A 20,511-nucleotide genomic window follows, 5' to 3' on the forward strand; every position below is an offset into this window, starting at 1 on the left:
GGAATATATTTTTATTTGCTTGAATTGTTTCACACACTAAACACAATATTAAAAATGTAGTGTATACTATATCTTTACACTCTACAGGACTGCACATGGGATCGACAATAATACAATATATATTTAAAATTATCGAATACGGAATAAGCAACTTTTTTTTACGTATACTATATGTATAGTAACTGCAATAACGATAATATACGATATAATATAGATTACAAATGTATAACCAACCAGATATTATTAGCTATTGCCATGGCTTTTATGTTAAGTGTACTACAATAATAATTATAATAGGTATAGAAAACCTATAATACATTAATACCTACATATAATAGACACCAATAAGTTATAAAAAAAACTTCAACTTATACGCCACTATCTATAAAACAACAATGTCTAACTATGAAATATAGGTACTGAATTACAAATGTTCTTCTATTTACTTTTTTTTATTTTAACGTTTAGATTTTTAGAATCTAAACCTATAAAAGAAAACTAAAGTTGCCTGGTTAGGCTTCAGTCAAACATGTTCTGAGTGCCAGCACCAGCCGGTGTCACTACTCACTAGTTCTCGGATGAGTAACCACCCGAATTTTAGTGACAAATCCTTGCCACACATACACGTGTTCAAACCAAGTGTACCTTCCCCCACAGTTGAACTCAGTTGTCAGAGGCTTAACTCAAAAAAAAAAAACAAATTAAAACAAATAAATTTCCAATTGTTATACTAGTAATTTTGTGAAACAAAATTAGCTGGATAAACTCGTAATGTTATACACATGGAATAATGTATATTGTATTTTATATACACATGATGAATACCCAACATCAAGTTTAGTATTCATCCCAAATTTTTTCTTTAATACCTAATTAAGTTATTCAACTTCTTACAATTATTTAGATTTTTATACCAACTAAAAAGTGTCTGTATTATATACACGATACAAACATCTTTTTTCAAATAAGAACCAAACTTTTTTCACTGTAAATCATCTTTTTAAATATTGATGTATCTAAGTCAAAATTCAAACGAGTATTTTTTGAGTTATTGCTATATGTACTAAAGTTAAAAATATAAAAGCCGTTCAAAATAGTTTTACAAAAACGAATGTAATATATTCGATGTATAACATGTATTATACCCGGGCTAAACTGCTGAAAGATTAATATATATTACTTAAATTTTTTAATTATCATTTACCCTATAATCTATATCTTCCAATCCCGTAATGGGATATGGATCCTTGATGGACTTATTATTATCTTTAGTATAGTTAGTACACAAAATTAAGCAACACAAAAACTTCTTGTTAAAATTTATATTTAGATACATACATTTTTATAAAAAAAATCATATTATAACAATTTAAGTAAAAAAGGTTGGTGCTAATTTTAAAAAAGAAGTTTGTATCGCCAAAGGACACTCCTTAGTCCTTAATTAATGGTATAAATAGTATTTAAAGTAATTCAAATTATTTGAAAATATGGTTCTTATATGGATATTTAATAGTTCCAAAAATTAGAATTTGGATCAATTCATTATTAAAGAAAAAATAAGTTGATCGTGCTTTGTGAATCACCATGTATATTCTGTACATTGTACAAAACTACAACGTATAAACTATACAATATAACCGTCCCTTGTTTCAATTTTCGTGTAAATTTAAGATAATACGACCGAATTATAATAAGTGAACATTTGAAGATTCATAGAGAGGTATATAATTTATGATAAATATTTATTTAACAATATGATAATATATAACAATTGAAATAATAAATGTATTATCTATTCAAAATATTATTTTCTATTGTGAAATTGTGTAATATACACCAATAAATGAAGGACATTTTTCAAATTATATAATTATATAAATATATGTAATCATTAAAGTTTAAACTCTCAACAGTTTCTTCTTAAAAAAAATATTTTAAATTTACGTAGACAAAAATTACCTAGATCTCAATTACCTATTATAGATTAGTAAAGTTGACCTTTATAGTAATTACTATTGTAAATAAAACATGCAAAAAATGTATACTATTCTGTATATGAATCGTCGTGTGTTTAATTATAGTTGATGTTAAAGTATTTTGTCGTCTAATGTTCTGCTTATGTAAATTTAGTTTTGCAACTACAAAATTCAGAAAACTCATTTCCCATTAATTTAAATAACAGTAGCTATATAGTAGTTATGCTTATTTTAAATTCTAAAAGCTTACTTTTGTTAGATTACAATTTTACCCAAAAACCTCAATAGAAATAAATAAAAAATATAACAAAAAAAGTACTAAGACCATCGCTGTAAATAGCATTTTTTTTTTACCTAGGTTTAGGTATATAATATATTCACAGAAACTTGCAACTTTCTATTTTATACATTTTTTTATGATTTACCTATAAGTCACTGCAGAGTACAGATGTGAGGAAATACACCATTAAATGTGCTACATCATTGCAGATGTGTGCATGTAGTGTGTAGATAACAGAATCGATATCATATATACCAAACTATATTTGCCACGAATGCGGTCGTCTCTTTAATCACCCACTCGCCCGTGACCTTTTAAAATTACGCAAGTGGTGGTGAAAAAAATGTTAACACATATAGAAAAAGTCAACTGTGTGGTTGTATACCTATGCTTTATCATTACTTTCAAGTTTAAACAGATCTATAAAATAAACCATAGGTACCATATACCAACTACTGATAGTATCACTTTAACTAAAGTATTAACTTTTAACTAGGTAGGTAGAACTTTTGTTGTAACAACCAAATTTATATATTCTATGTAACGCTAAAAGGTACTTTCAAGTTTCGATGGAAAAAATTGGGTCAGCCTAAAATAAACGTAATTTTAAAACTCGTTAAAAACAAATCACTCACGTTTTTAATGACTATATATAGGTTTTATAGGTTTTCAACGAAAAAACTAAATATAATGATATTATAATAAGATTGATAAGTAAGCAAAGTGATGATTTTAAATTTTTCCAAGAAACAATAGAAAACTTGTCATCAAATTGTTATGTAATTGTTTGAAAAACAAGCTATAATAATATTATCATTTTATTTTTTTTAATCAATGTAATGGAAAATGATTAATTAGAATACAATAAAGTTAGAACACCAAACATGCTAACAATAGTTATGTGGGGGGGAGGGCTTCATCACATCAATATTCGGATACAATCATCATATGTTTCTTTTTTAATACTACTTAACATTGGAAAAAATAATTAAATTTGTAGTTCCTGTATCTACTCGCTAAAATACCAAAAATAAAATAAAGTTAACCCGATATTCAAAAGTACAAAACATATTATATAGGTATTTCTTTTTATTAGGGAATAAATTTAACATTTTGGAATTTGAGAACAATATATGGAATTCGTTCAGTTTTGAAATTTCAGAAACAAATCACGTATGTACGACGACGCCACCAAATTATAAACTGTATACATAACGTGGGGGTTTAAAAGGTCTGAACATAACCGTTCACCCTTATTACGTGCTCGTGATACTTCAAAGTCCGACATCTTAAAACGGTCGGCCACCAGGTCAAACAAAATAATAATAATATAATAAACTCTATATAAAAGTCGTTTTGTGGCGAGGCCGGGCAAGTTAAGAGTTAGGTAAAGAATTCAAGGAATTCACGCGCGTGATATAGTTCATTCGACACATTTAAAAGTTTTACAAAATCGATCACCGTTCATACTTCTTTTTAATATGTAGGTATGCAACTGTATTTTATATATATTTTTTTATGAATTAAATACAATGCACATTAATGCAATTTATATGTCAACAAATGCCGCTATGTAACAATACGGCAAACTTAATACTACTAATAACTATTTAAATAATTAATTTTTTGGACTCTCTTTTGATGGCTCATCTGCACACCGAGTACTCGCGTTAGAAAAAGAAATCATGAAAATCGGTTCAAAAGAACTTCAGATATACCTAACTGTCATAAGAAATCGCCTCACGTTTTAATAATATATTATAAAGGTTAGTAATTTCTACTAATTATTTCTCCTATAACCAATAGCAACCATTTATAAACAACAATTTCCATCGTAAATCTCAAAATCCCTGTTTGAGCACCTCCCCGGGTTGGGCTTAATGGGTCCAGTTGTGAATCCAAACCACTCAAGGACCCACTCAAGCACATGTTCACTGTGTGCACTGTGCACACAACAAATTTCATTCAAATCGGTCCAGCCGTTTAGGAGTTCAGTACAGTTCAGTTTAGTTCATACACACGTGCAGTAGAATTATATGTATAAAGATATTAAAACGGTCTTCTGCATGTGTTATCTTCGTCTAACAAGTCAAATGTACAACATACGAACTTCCGTTATGTAGTCTGCTGAACCAATTTTGTGTTAGCTTAATATTTGAATTGACATTTTTTAATATTGTAAAACCGAGGTACAAACACAGATTATGTTCTTATCAGTAAATTTTATAATAGTTCACTCTAATCTTAAAGCTAACAATAGATACAATTATTAATATACGATTTGGCTAAACGCAACTTTGATATGTTTGTAAGACGGAGAATTTATATGCGAATTGTAGTATAATTTCAAGAAACCAATTAAGGAAAGACCAACTGTTAAACAAAAAAAAATTAAATTTCAAGTAATGATAACATAGAAATATTTTAATAAAATATGTTTTTTAAATTTAAATAAACAAATTTTTTGAAAACACTAGGGAAAAAAATAAAATTTGAACGCAGTCGGTAGGATTCGAACCTACGCTCCCAGAGGGAATCTGATTTCTAGTCAGACGCCTTAACCGCTCGGCCACGACTGCTCGATACAGGAGAGACGAGAAATTGGTAGATTTAACGAAATAAATGCACATAGTGAATACAGATAAATTTGTTCGTTTTTACACTGACCTTCAATAATTCAATAAACAGCATATTATTGTTGAACTTTTTTTTTTTATTGATATTAATTTTAATTTTACAATTTTTAAAATATGACAAAAATGTACTCCCTAGATCTGCCAACTTTGGTCATCATTCTCAAAAATTATGATTGAGATAGGTATTTTAAAACTACAACAGGAAATTTTAGTTTAAATAGTTTAAAATACCTAGGTACTAAGATTTATTTTGCATCCATCGAAACATAAATAAGTACCTAACTACACGGCTACGCTCTACAGTGGCGTAATTTCAGTTTATATTAGGAGCCGAGGAGGCAAAAGTTTTGACCCGCCCTATGAATCAACGAAAAAACAGCTCACAAGCTAATTTTCACTTATATTTTTTATCTCGATACAATTTCCATCCCTACATACGGGCGTCACCCTTTTCGGTCAAAACTTACCGTTCCCTTTTTCGGCCAAAACATACTGTTCTTTTTACAATTATAACAACTGAACTTAACAATTTTTATATTTAATTAAATATCATTGTATCCAAAAATGTGATTTTTTGATAAACATTTTTACCTACAACTGAGTGAAAAAATAATAAAATAAAACAATTGGCAATAAAATAGTTTAACATATTATTAGCTTAAATTCAAATAAACTAACAATTAATTTTTGTTTGAAAAATGTTACTATTTTTATTATATACCTTTACTCTTCAATATAAGTTTAATTTCGTTCATATAGTTGGTTTTATTTTACTATCATAATTATTATTATATACCTTCTTATTACCTATATGTATTATATAACTATATTAATTTTTATTCGATTATTGTAAGTAATGACATTGATTATAAATACTAATATAATATAATCAATTGTAATTATAATATGTTTTAACAGTTTATTGCCAATTGTTTTATTTTTTCAGTTTTTTTACAGTTGTAGGTAATAATGTTAAAAAAAAAAATCACATTTTTGAATACAATCATATTTAATTAAATATAAAAATTCTTAAGTTCAGTTGTTATAATTGTAAATTTTAAAGAAAACTGTAAGTGATGGCCGAAAAGGGAACGGTAAGTTTTGGCCGAAAAGTGACACTGGCCGAAAAGTGACACTGGCCGAAAAGAGAAGGGTACATTTTGGGCGAAAAGGGGGCCGCCCCTATATACCTACCTAACTTAATTTTATGCCCGAGGCAAAAATAGCCTCATTATATTATAGCAAAAAAGACGCGGAGGATCTAAATAATTATGGTATGGCTACCTTAGCCCAGTTGTATCATTTAAAATGTTTCTAAAATAAATTAAATAATTTAATTACTATACCTAAAACGTAATTGAAAAACCAAAACATTTTAAATACCTTCTATTATAGAGGTTTTTTAGTAATCGTGGGGAAATTTAATAGTGATTGGTTTATTTTTAGAATTTATATTGTATCAGAAGCTAAGGCGTTCATATTTCGAACTAAAAACTATTATAAATATTAATTACTAACTAAACTAGACAATATAATTTTCTAGTATCTACCTTCTATCTACACAGTATTATGTTTCATCAAAATTAAAAATAATATTGTAATGTTATTACACCAACAATTTGGCTGAATATGTAAATCTAATATACACAATAACCAATAATATTATATAAAATTATATTATTATGTTATATGTCATAATGACATGACTTGACATAATAATTCATACGAAAAATAAGCAGCGACCCAATGACGTACTTTATAATTTGTTTAAACTAGATATGATTTTTTTCTCCAAATGACGGGTTAGTCGAGGTTTAAATATCTGCGCCCTGCGGTACATTTATGAAAGTAATTAAATAATTACGATATTAAATTTTTTTTGACAATATAAGAATATACTCGTCTATTACATTGGTTACCGGATTATGGGAATATGATTAAATATTTGACTAGAAAATATAAAATTTTCATTCAAACCCTAAATAAGAAATAAATCATAGAAAAATTATTATTATTAAACCATCACGTAAAAATTTGAAAAGATTCAGTAGCACATAAAAGTAAATTATAAAATATGGCCGTAAATCGTAATAGACACGGTTAGTGTGAACTCAATAGGCGTTCGAGTATGATAAATTGCTAACAAACACGGCGCTAAGAGGTTAATACATTCTGATCCAAAAATAATAATAATAAATGATAACGTTTTCAGAAAAAATAAAACCAGAACATAAAAACTTAGTGATACGCTTTGAGTTTTGTAAGAATTGTCTCACTTCGTTCATCTTGGCAAAATCTGGTATGTTATTATTCTAAATCTAGTAGCAATGATAAATTACTTTCGAAAGAAAAACAATTATGAGCTCGGTTAACCAATATTGATTGATCGTTTTTTGTAAATTTCAAGTGCTCATAAAAATTAAAAAAAAGCAATATAAATTATATTGATGAAAAATTGAATAATTATATAGCTATCAAACACAAAAAAATTCTGTAAATTGTTATTCAAAATTTTAAGATTCATAAAAAAAACGTTGATCGAATTTTCAAATATTATAACATTTGACAATAGCTAAACAAAATTACTACCTGCTAAACGTATTTTTACATTATACAAAAAAAATGTTTGTCATACAATTAAAACATTTTTATAACTCTGCTTACATTGTATAACTTGTAGGTATTTATAATTGCTTCTCTAGTCGTGTTAATTAATAATTTAAATAAATTCATTATCCATGAACCAATGTTTATGTGTTGCCATATTTTATTTCACTTAAACTGGTACAAACAGTTTTTGTATAATTTTTTTGGAAAAAATCTTACCATTTTCCACTAGTTTTAACATCCTATTTTATTATAACTGATGGAATACCACATACACTATGGTTAGCACTCTACATTCTACAATATACGTTTATTAATTTGTTTGTATAAACTAACTCAGTGGGTGAGGGTTAAACACCCAACCCCCCCCCCTCTCTTTGGCTATACACCACTGTATCTAATGCATAACATCATATATTATTATATATACAATATACAGATATACTATTTTAGAAATTATTATAATTTATAACTAATAAATTAATTTAAATGTTTTAAAAATATTATAATATGCCATTTTATATTAAGTAGGTATAATTTTTATTATGTAGGTTTATTGTTATAATATCATCTAATTCATATTTGTAGGTGTTTTACTAAAAACCACCATACATAGCGTTTAGTTATTATATTTTACCAAGGTTTTACTTGGATTTTACAAACTTATATAGGTACCACACATTATATTAAGTAAATACTATAAATTTTAAATAACGGTCATAGAGTTATGAACAACTGCAGTTTATTCCTTAACAATAAACTTGTGAATAATATAGGCGTATGTCACGTCTTATGTTGAAGCACCGCTGCACTTTAAAGCACGCAAAATCCATGGAAAACGGAAGACGTATTTCTTTTGTAAACCTTGAGTCGATAGCATTCGAAAATAAATTGTTATAAGATTACATAACCATTTATTTTATAACAAACACTTACTATAATTATGAACTCATTGGACAGTGGCATAATATGTAAAATATAAATTAATTTCTTCGGAATATCATTGCAAAATTGTATTAATACTGTATGTAATTACATCACAACTCACTAAACGCACTTACGGACGTCGAAAACCTTTACAGAGAATCGGACAGAACTGTGTAAGCTTAAAGATTAAAATCAAAATAATGCCCCGGTATTGGGTTTATCACGGGCATGTGCACATAGAGCGGTTAGAACCTTATTGGATTTATTCGATGCGGATGCATATTTTCGCATGCCTCTAGAAGTTGCCCCCTATGTCCTATACCGTTATAAAATGTTTTATTATGATTAGACGTTTCTGCCATGCTCAATATAAAATGCTTAATATAAATAATAAACATAATAATATAAACTAAAATAGCTACACAAGACACCACTGAACTGGAATACATAAATATAATATTTTTTAAACATTATAGTAATAAAAAAAATTATATCCAAAAACTAGAATGACATAATGTAGCATTAAGTACCAGTTATCATTTTTTTTTAATGCAAGAATAAACTATAAATATCTTAATTATATAAAAAGGGGCACAATAATATATACAATTAAATATTTTTACAGGCATATACAAAGCGACCCAGAAGGATTTTCAACTAGAACAGATGATGAGGATGAACAGTTCTTCCATCGGTTCTGTTGGGACCAGAAGCCTAATCAAGAACTGATACCCAGAGTGAGATTGAAGACACCTTATAGAACACCACCACTTCTTACTATAAGGTAAGTCCAATTATTATTGGTATTCGATTTATCACGGATCCCGGAGGTGTTATACATATTAAGACTGTATTTACATAGGAAAAAATAAAATAAAATTATAATTAAGTACCGAATGGATCTTTCTTCATTTTTAGTTTGGGCAAAAATAAATGCAAACCGTCATAATCAGATTTTGAAATAATATTTAATGTCATTACATAATACATTTTAATGATACCAAAAATATAGGTTAAAACATATTATAAAAAAAGCGGGTAAGTAGATGTCACTCTGATGTACAGTAGATTACAAGTGGGTCAATGTATAATGGATTATTGTATTAAACTTGAATTCAATGATATTATATCATTGTATAAGAAAAACGATTCTGAGCGGAGACGGTTTGGCAGTCTGGATATTTGGTATTGTTATTATTTATTATATCCTGTAAGTTGAATTAATATTATAATATTATTTGTTATTCGTTGCTAATGGTGATAAACAAAGCGTTCGAAATTAAAATCCCATTTTTAGCGGTTTTTCGTAATATGTAGGTGGTTTTAAGTACCATCTTGTTCCAATTTGCTAAAAGATAAGGTACAAATAAACACCATTGTAAAACAACTAGCTTCCTCGCTCCGTTCAGAATATAAAATAATTTTTGCTTGTAATAATTAATAAATATGTTTATTTTAGTCGTATGCTGAAAGAGTTGGAAAACGAAACAAAGAAAAAGAAAATGGAAGTAGTTCCGAGGTGTAGAGCTCGATCAGCATCAGCATCACGACCAAAGCTCAGACAATACATACCAAATGAGGTAGGTAATTGTAAATTATAAACAAATTAATTTAAAATAAAGTTATAGTTTTACGTAAAAATATAATTGTACATTGATGAATGTGGTGAACATTCAACAGTGTAGATAATTAATAATTAATAATATTTATTGTTATGTTTGTGTTTAAAATATATTAATATGCCTTTGATTAATCTATACTTAAACGTAAACTAAAACCCATTCTTTCGATCTGTATGTTAGGTTAGGTAAAATATTTTTGATAGCATAATATTTGGATTTAATTAAATGGAAAATCTTTTAAACGCATTCACACGTCATGTACAAGAAAACGTTAATAAAATGAAAAAGATACCCATAAAACACACCTTATATATTATGCAAACATTTTCGCCGTAAATATCACGATAGACCATTCCTCGAGTTACATTTGAGTTATTTGAGTTTATAGCATAAATAGAATAAATCAGTTATTTTTGTATAGAAACTTAAGAATTGTAATACAATAAAGCAATTTATATAATTCTTCTTATTGAAATTCAAATGACCAATGAATTATTATGAAAATATTTAATTATTATAGATAAAATAAGTTGTAAACATATAAACATAATATACAAATTTAAAGATTTTAAAATAAACTTAACTAATGTTTTACATGAATATGTTTAAAATAATATCGTTGAAAAATACTAGTTAATTCTTAAAACTTTTGTTACAGAATGCTCCATTGGCAAAACGTTTCAACCGTGTCGGTCAAGGCAATCGATGTACAAGCCGATATGAAATTTATAACTCAACTACTAGACCGTTTGGGAAAAGTTACCGAGAGATGATAACTTCATCTGATGTTAAAATAAATCAAGAATCGACTGATACCAACGAAAGTAGTACCGAGTCAACTCATAGTGCATATGTAACTTGTAGTTCAGAAGTTGAAACATTAAATATAACTGGATTTCAATGTGTAGATGAAAATGCAGCTAAACACCAAGTTACTTTACAAACTACAATAAGTGAAGATATAACAGAAGCAAGAAATTATAATGTTAAGCCTAATGACCATGCTAAGGTAATTGAAGAAAAGTTTAAATCAACCGAAATAGTGAAAAAAGCGGACGAAAAGCGTCTAATGTACAAAATGCCAACAACATCTACTTGGAAAACTTATCAAGAGGAGCAGCTAACTTATGAACCAGAAAATCAACAAGTTCACAAGGAAGTAGTTACCAGATCTAGAAGTTTATATAATCTGCAAGATGAACCTGTCGAGATATTATTAAACAAGCCACCAACATTAATAAAAGCAACATCCGAAAACCATTTGTTTAAAAATAATATAAATCAAAAACCAATAATAATACAAACAACTCCTTCCCAAAAAATATAGCAGTGCCGTTAATTTAACTCTTGAAAAAGATTCCACAAAATCCAACAAAAATATTAAGTATAAATCTCAATCTGATTTATGTGCAGACATTGAAGGACCAAAAAAACTTGAAAGACCCAAATCAATGGACTTCCTTATTCACAAAGAAAATAAATCACACGCAGAAACATTAAAAAAACATTTTTACTATCACCCTCTTAAGCCAAATAAAAAACTCAATGATAATGAACTACCAGATCCAGATAAAGTACTAAGCACAAGGCAATTATTTCAAAAAGAACTTAAAATACCATTACCGCCGAGCATGAATAATCAAAATCCAAAAACAGGACCAAGGCCAACGCAAGAAATACGAGTTATTCCAGAAACATACAAGTCAAAACTTAAAAAATGTGTGTCCGTCGACATGGGGACAAGTATACATAATAGATGGACGGATAGCGGAAGCATATCGTCAGGAGTTGGTAGTGAAGCGAGCTTTGACACAGAATCATCTGAGACAAATCCGCGAGCTGACGGGTACAGTAGTGACGACGAAGACTATTTAACAGACAAAACAACCGTAGAAATAGTTGGAAGACCGGTATCAGCTGAAATACTTAATAAAATCAGGAAGTTTGGAACCAGTGTTACTTATTATGGTGGTAAGGTAATATCTAGCACCAGAGGAGTGGTATGTAGTCCTATGACAATGACTATTATGGATGAAATAAGACATCAAAAAGAAGAAAATGTAAAACTTAGACTAGTAAAAAGTAATAGTTGTGGAAGTAGAATTGAATTAATGGAAGAACCCAAACGAGGTGAAAAACAAGTAGAAGCCATACAAGAAGAAGAAGAAGAAGAAGATGAAGAACAACAACGGGGAACACCAAGTCCGCGAACAACAGATGACAATTTGTCAAAACTTTCAAGCGCATCATCAGACGATATGTCATGGAAAGCTTTAGTAGTAATTAGACAAAAAATGAGTACCATACCAGTATTTGACATGGAATTTGAAGAATTTGAAATATTAGATGACAAAAATAATTAAAACATTAATGATTGATTTCCCAAAAAAAGTTTTTGTATTATTATTATTATTGTTATTTAAATATAATACAAAACATATTAATGTTGTCAACACTTTTTAATTATAGCTAACAGTAATGAGCAGATAGGTATTCTTTATATAAAAAATAATCGTTTTATTTTAATTATATCTGATAAAATTGTATAAATCATTTAATATGGCACGCTTAGTCAGTTAAACGGTTAAGATTAATTAAAGTATCTTTGTTAATATTTTACATCAGTTTTGCTTATCCAAATAATATTTATACATTTCTAATACTTGTAAATATAAGTAAATATTATAGGTACTTACATGCTAATTATATCTATACAAATGTGTCTTTAGAAATACAATTTAAGAAACGAAAGATTTTAATATTTTAATTATAAATAACACATTAAATGTTTAAATAAAAATATCTTTAGTGCATATTGTATATTGTTCTATCTTAATATTAGCATTTCAAGTTTAGATAAAGCTTTAAATAAAGCATTTAAATGGACATTTTTACGAAAAATCAGTTTTTAACTTAAAATATTTTCTTATTTTTATTTTATCCAAACAACCAAATAACCATATATACTTGAAAATGTTACCAAATATTTAAATTAACATTTAATATAAATTATATTATGGAATATTTTAAAAATATTTTGATTCTTTTTGAGCTGAAAATTTTGATTTTTTTAGTTTTTTTTCTATAAGTGTCAATTAAACATTTTTCGATCGATTAAAAAGCTTGAAAATTAAAATAAAAGGATCCTTGTAAGTTTTTATCATACCTAATTTAAAATATTAACCATGCATAGGTTACCCTAGGCACTATTTTTGTTATATAGAAATTTGAAGTTCAAACATTGACAAAATGTCTTTTCAAAGCAACAATTTTAAACAAGAAGAATTATAAAAACCATTTTTATTTAACCAACATTATAAAGAGTTAAATATTTTTTAATAATTAAAAAATAAAAATATATTAGTTTGTTATTAAAAAAAAATTATTAAAACAATAATTTTGGTGAAAAATTAATATTTCAAAAAATATTATATGTAGGTACTAGGTATGGTTATAGGTTAGTGTACACCTATACAATATCTATGTTTCGGTAACTATTTAATTCATTGTTATTAATCGTAGATTTAACCCTTATTACTTAAACACACAAACTATAAATTACATTAATTGTTATCAATTTACATTTAGGGTTCTGTAAGTGGTAAGTTAATACACCTATAATAATATTCAACTTAATGTGTTATTATAAATAATTTATAGTAGGTGTACATTATATTATAAATGTGTTCAAAAATATATGTCTGCACGACCGAGTCAGAATATACATACGTTACACCTATATCATTTTTTCTTTTTACTTAAACATTGTAATAACATACTAATTGTACATCATAGGTACACATATCATTATTAATAACTATATAATATTATTTTAAATTTATATTTTATCTATTAACTTTAGCCATTCTTTTTAATTAGAGCATTTCATTTATAATAATAAGTAATAACTAAACCTTATATTTTATTTTTATCATAGGTAAGTACTTATATTAGTGACATTCAAGTATGAACTCATGTTTTAACATAAAACACCTACATGCACTAAACTAAATACATGGAACGCGTTCATTGTTCAAAATATGAACCTCATAGGAAGTCGCCATATGCATTCCAAGTCAAGGGAAAACATGGTAAAATGTTATGTTATCTATGAAAATTGTTATCATTATCATAATATTAATGTTAAAATTGAAATCGGAATGCATATGGCGGCTCCCGTATGGTCTCATTTTACATATATGAGAATTATACATAATACGCATTCCATGTATTTAGTTCAGTGCCTACATGTAGGGTTACGTTGAATTATATTTTTAGTTAGTATGTAGGTACATACCACCTACTAATAAATGTAAACATTTACTTATTTTAACTTTAGATTATGGTAATATTTGTCAAATTTTCAAGTTTAATCATTTAAGTATTCAAATAGGTAGGTACATAATAGTTCTTGTATTTAATACAATAATCGAGTAAAATACATTAAAACTTTTTAAAAAGAATAAAATACTCCAAAATATTTAGATAAATTTAATCCTATTTATGTCGTGTTACTTTAATAGAAAAATAAATTATTATAATAGCGATGTAAATAAAAAATATATCATAAAACATTCTTGATAATATAGGCTAAAATACGGTCTTCGCTCAGAATCGTTTATCGTATGCTATGAGTTATTAATTATCATTAAATTCAAATTTAAGATACATTTTAGTTTAATTAAGCAGTGGCACCAAACACGTATTTCAGGTAGTTCAATGGTAGAACTGCCTTAAAAATTGGGAGATTGAGTGCCGGTGGGTAAAATAAAAGAGTATACTTCCTAGTCTTACTGCTATAATTTTATTAAACACAGGAATGTCATTAAATTATTTATATATAATTAGTCAGAAAAATTTAGAGAGTAAGTAGTTTAAACCACGTTAAAAAATATACCCAGTGTTAAATCCAATCCGTGACTTGCGAGTTGCGGTTGCCCATTTAGTTCAAATTATTACACAATGCTAAAGGTATACTGACGCCGATTTGTCCGTGAGCTGATGACATATTTATAATGTCTCGGAAAAGTTTTAGAGGCAACTTCAGTCTTCAAGAGACAATAAAACGAGCTATTTTATACATCACTACATTTAATTTTAAAAACTATAGTCAGAATCTCATACAATAAAATATACAAATAGAATTTCACTACTTTGTATGTTATAAAGAAAAAAAAATAAAAGTAGGAGATAAAAAGGGCTATTTTTATTAATTTACATTTTTATAATTATTTTGATTTTGTTACAAAATAGCTAATAAGGTTTATTTATAATTTATATGACTCTCGTATCTTATAAATTATAATGTATTAATTATGCATCATAGTCAGTGATTTACTAATTTGATAGATATTTAGATTTACATCAAATTTGAGTCTAGCAGTCAAAACATTATACATTAGTTTTCATCACAATCGCCTTACATAATTTTAATTTCGAATAATATTATCATAAAAATAAGAATAAAAGCAAATGAGCATACAAGGTCGAAGAGCTTAAATAAGCCAAAAAATATATACTGAAATTCCTAATAAAAAATTGTTATAAGTTTATAAATTATTTTTATAAAAATGTAAAACCAGAATTAAAAAAGGGGAAAGTAGGTTACTTAATAGTGTAATCACTGTAATGTATATTTTAAATTTAAATTCAATGATAATTTATAAATGATAAGTGATAACTCATCGCGTACGAAAAACGATTCTTAACGAAGACCTTCTGTCAGCCTAAAATATCAATAATATATTATGATATATTTATATTGATATTATAGTAATTTATTTTATTACTATAAAACTTCATTGAGTATAGTAAAATATAATAATATACGTCCTAGTTACAAGACCCTATAAATTATATTTATGAATTACAACAGAATCACTATAAATATCTAATTTCATCCAAATTTGATCTAAAAATGTAAATTAAAAAAAGGTGGGCAAGTGGGTGTCACTCTGTTGTACAGTAGGTCACTGTGATGGATGGTGTTAAATTTGAATTCAATGATATAATATCATTGTATAAGAAAAACGATTCTGAGCGAAGACGGTCAGACATTCTATATGATATTAGTAAGTATATTTGATCATCATTTTTACGCAAAATCGGTTTTCGACAAAATTTGATTTTTGGCATAACTCTTAAACAAATGACCGTAGATACATGAAATTGTATTGAAAATTTTTATTAACATTTGCTATACACCATGAAATATTCAAAATATTTTGACTGTTTTCAAGCTGTTAACGGGCATTTTCAATTTAGTTTCAATCAAGTTTTTTAGTTTTTTTTTCTATATACCTATGTTAATAACATTTTATTTGTTTGTTAAAAAAAGCGTGAAAAATTAATAAAAGGCTCCTGATATATTATTACAATAGTAGTTAAAAAATATTAAAAATACATAGACACAATTTTTTTTATAAGCATTTAAAGAGCGATTTTTGATAACATTTATCAAATTTACCACCCTATTAACCACCCTCAAAGTCTAATATCAAAGCATTTGTCTCTACTATTATAGTGTATGGATACTTACTAGTTGTACTTACTCAATAAAGTTAAAATTAATTAATTTTGTTATAGTAATAAAAATATTACCCACTTATTTACAATAATCACAAATTTAAATGGGCTTCTTAGAAAATCTGGTTGTTATGACTTAGGTATTGATATTATTCCAAAAAGTTAATGGTTAATAATGTTTGTTTATGCTTAAATAATAATTAAAGCTTTAAAAAGTGAATTAAATAATTAACTATTTACGATGTATGATAATTATATATTATATTATTCATATAATAAAATAATGATCAACTACATACAAAGTTTTTTTCTACCGCTATATTAAAAAAGTAATAAATAACAATGAACTATCAAACGATATACAAATTAATATGAATGCATTTAACATCAAATTAATTTTGAATTAGATTTAAAAAAATTCTCAAGTTCATCATTTTTTATTTATTTAATTCACTAAAAAATAAAACATTATACCTAAGTACATTTTATTATTATCAATTATTCAAGTATTGAGAATAATACATATGTTTTCATGCATTAATCGATCAAATAAACACAAATGTAAATTAAAAAGATACTTTATAAAATAATTATTAATTTAATTAATAAGCAACTTAATCTCCTTGAAAAAAAGGTTTATTTAGAATAACACTACCTATATTAAATTATTCAAGAGATATTATTAAAAAGTAAAAACTAAATTTTAATCATAAACCTATTATATATACAAATAAGTACCCAACCAAGCCCGTAATTAGGGAGAGGCCAGAATGGGCAATTGCCTCCCCAAAGGTAGAACTTAGGGAGCAGTGCTTACATTTTTATTAATTTCTTTTTATGTGTTTGAATATAATAATATAACATAATGTGATATGATTTTCGAGTTATAAAAAAAAGTACTTATACTATAGTAAATTTGTAACATTGAGTTAGTTTTAACTTTATACACGTATATGTTGTAGAGACTAGTGGCGTAGAGTGCTGACCACAGCATATTTTATGCCTTGTGCAGTGGCAGATTTAAGGGAGGCCAAAGCCCTCCCCTCATTGGCCTACCATTTAGGTTAATAAATTGGGTTGTTTTTCAATATTTATGTCATAAAACTTGGAAAAAGACAATAACCCCCCCCCCCCCCCCCCCAAAAAAAAAAAAAAGAAAAAAATTCTAGAGCCGCCACTGGTCTTGTATGTGCAGGTCACACTGTGGTTGTGGTACCTATTTCAGTTACAGAGAAATATTAATACTAGTGATTGACCGTAGAGAAATAATAATATTTTTCCTATAAACATAAACAAAAAATAGAATCGTAGAGCTAAACTTTTAAATTCTGCCTTGATTGCATCGTACGCCGTATACAATATATTATATTTATATAGGTATACTAGCTGAACCCGAGCACTTCGTTGCCCGTTAAATGTATCAACTCTATATGACTCAAACTTTGTTCAACTCGTTATTTGAAATTCGGTGTATGGTGTTCAAAATTTATCTTAACTTTTCCGTTGCCCGGAATAAAAATTCTGATTCACAGCATTATCATTTACCTGCGGTTGATCGCGGACCCCGTGCTGTTTGTGCGTAAGTGTATGATTATAGTGTATATTAAAGTTGAAGCAAGTTTATCGTTTTTACTTAATTCCACCTACAGTGGATTAGTATAATCAATTTATACAAAATCCTATTCTAACCTAACCGTACTAAAATCCGATAAATAAAATAAAACAAATTTAACCCTTTGTAAATTAACCTATCTTCTTCCCAGAGGTTCAATCTACCCACAAACATTAATTTATATATATAATTTATATAACTATATAGACTAAACTCTGGAACTACTTATCAGATCTTCTTGAATATATTATAAATGTCTTGATTTTTTTTTTTAAGCGAAAAAGTATTTTACGGAGAAGGTTTTAAATAAAAGAAAATTTTAGGAAAATCCACCTGTGTATAATATATTGGTTGCTATTGGTTAATCGGGCATATTTGTTGATTTGTATTGTTGTCTTTTGTCAATATACATATAAGATCTGATAAGTAGTTCCAGAGTTTAGTCTGTATAGTTATAGTCTGTGTATTTATATAGTTAGTTGGTAGATTAGACCTCTGGGAAGAAGATAGGTTAATATTTACAAAGAGTTAAATTTGTTTTTTATTTCATTCATCGGATTTTAGTACGGTTAGGTTAGGATAGGATTTTGTATAAATTGATTATATTAAGTAAAAACGACAAACTTGGTATAACTTTGATACTGTAGAGTTAAATCATACGTACAAACACCATACATACATACATGCATACATACCTGATAATGTACTGCTGCGTATCAGAATTTTTATTCCAAGAAACGGAAAAGTTAAGATAAATTTTGAATACTATACACCGAATATTAAATAACGAATTGAACAAAGTTTGAGTCATATAGTGTTGATACATTTAAGGGCAACGAAGTGCACGGGATCAGCTATAATAGTCTATACTATTATATAAAGAGGAGTTGTTAGTTACCATTGTTGAGGGTAATCTCTGGAACTATATACTGAACCGATTTCGAAAATTCTTTCACCAATAGAAAGCCACATTCTTTGTGAGTGTCATAGACTAATTTAAAAAGAGAATTGATCACCCCTGGTAGGTTCTCAAACAGGAATTTTGAGATTTACGATAGAAATTGTTGTTTATTAATGGTTGCTATGGGTTATAGGAGTTGAGAATAATACTGATTTATTATTATTATTTATTATTACGTAACAGGCCATTATATATAATAATTGATAACTCCTTTGTTTATTAAGTTAGAGAATCAATCAAATGCCAGAAACCGCAATGAGCTCTTCAATTAAAAAAAATTCATAACGTTCGGTTCAGTAGTTTCCGAGAACATAGGCCTCAAAGGTTTTCATTTTCACATTTATATATAAAGATGTACAGTCCGGTACAGGCCAAGTAATCGTGTTCTTCCTTTTTTATGTTGAATTTATAGAAAAATTATAAAATATGGTGACCAACCTTGTACAGTTGTACCTATGCTTAATAGTTAATACCACTATATAATTAATAATTGTTAGTGATATGTTTACCTGACTTGTCATATGAAGGTTTTAACATTTGTTTTCCTTCATTTCCATCACCCGAAAACGTTGTAGACATTGAGCTAGACCATCGTTTGCAATGGTGTCGACGGCATCGCTGCACAACCTGAAAATAATGCAATTTAGATGCTTTTTGACCTTAACATATTATAAAATATTAACCATTAAATGTTACCTATATGTACTAAATACAATTTTCCAGTCTATGTATGATTTAAAAACAAACAAATAGTCAATTTCTTAAGTTATAGTATATATTTGAATTAAAATGCAAATAATATATAAATTAAAAAAAGGTGGACAAGTACAGTACCGCTCTGCTGTACAATATTTGTAATAAATGTGTTATATTTGAATACAATGATAAACCAGTATATGAAAAACGATTCTGAGCGGTTAGCGTAGTCCTTATAATATTATTATTTTTTATTCGTTGCTATGAGCTATAGTGGTAAACAAATCGTTAGAAATTAAAATCCCATTTTTAGCGGTTTTTCGTAATTTGTTGGTAGTTTTTATAGACTCTTTCTAAAACTACTTGGAATTTTCAATTTTGACCTCCTAAAAGTAATATTCATTCACTTTTCAATGAATAATTTGAATAATTTTTAAAATTGTGTTATTTTTTCAGTGGTTGTTTTCGTGAGTTATTTATTAGGAAATACACGTTATAATGAATATATATAATTATATTTTTTATTGGTAGTTAATATCAGTTACATACCTAAATTATATTAAATATTAACAGTATTGTTTATACATATCTACATAGTTTTTATAAATATTTGTATGATATTATATAGGTACTTGCCTAATTATAAGCATAAAATACACGTAGGTATCT

General features: G+C 27.2%; 2 protein-coding genes and 1 non-coding gene across 3 annotated transcripts in view; 1 reads left to right on the top strand and 2 right to left on the bottom strand.

Moving 5' to 3' along the window:
- The window catches only part of LOC132943504 (uncharacterized), a 31,027-nt gene extending 16,563 nt beyond the window's left edge, over nt 1-14,464 (top strand). The window contains 4 exon segments of the mRNA XM_061012528.1: nt 9,052-9,210; nt 9,886-10,006; nt 10,707-11,363; nt 11,365-14,464. Of these exon segments, the coding sequence (XP_060868511.1) occupies nt 9,052-9,210; nt 9,886-10,006; nt 10,707-11,363; nt 11,365-12,411 (1,984 nt within the window). The 3' untranslated portion in view covers nt 12,412-14,464.
- The window catches only part of LOC132942745 (calcium uniporter protein, mitochondrial), a 79,757-nt gene that overhangs the window by 41,966 nt on the left and 17,280 nt on the right, over nt 1-20,511 (bottom strand). The window contains exon 2 of the mRNA XM_061011381.1: nt 19,656-19,773. Within this exon, the coding sequence (XP_060867364.1) occupies nt 19,656-19,773 (118 nt within the window). The remainder of the gene's footprint in view (nt 1-19,655; nt 19,774-20,511) is intronic.
- Trnas-aga (transfer RNA serine (anticodon AGA)) lies at nt 4,754-4,835 on the bottom strand. The gene has a single exon. It is a non-coding gene; the product is annotated as a tRNA-Ser (tRNA).

This window comes from Metopolophium dirhodum, chromosome 4, assembly GCF_019925205.1.
Source record: "Metopolophium dirhodum isolate CAU chromosome 4, ASM1992520v1, whole genome shotgun sequence".
Taxonomy (NCBI): domain Eukaryota; kingdom Metazoa; phylum Arthropoda; class Insecta; order Hemiptera; family Aphididae; genus Metopolophium; species Metopolophium dirhodum.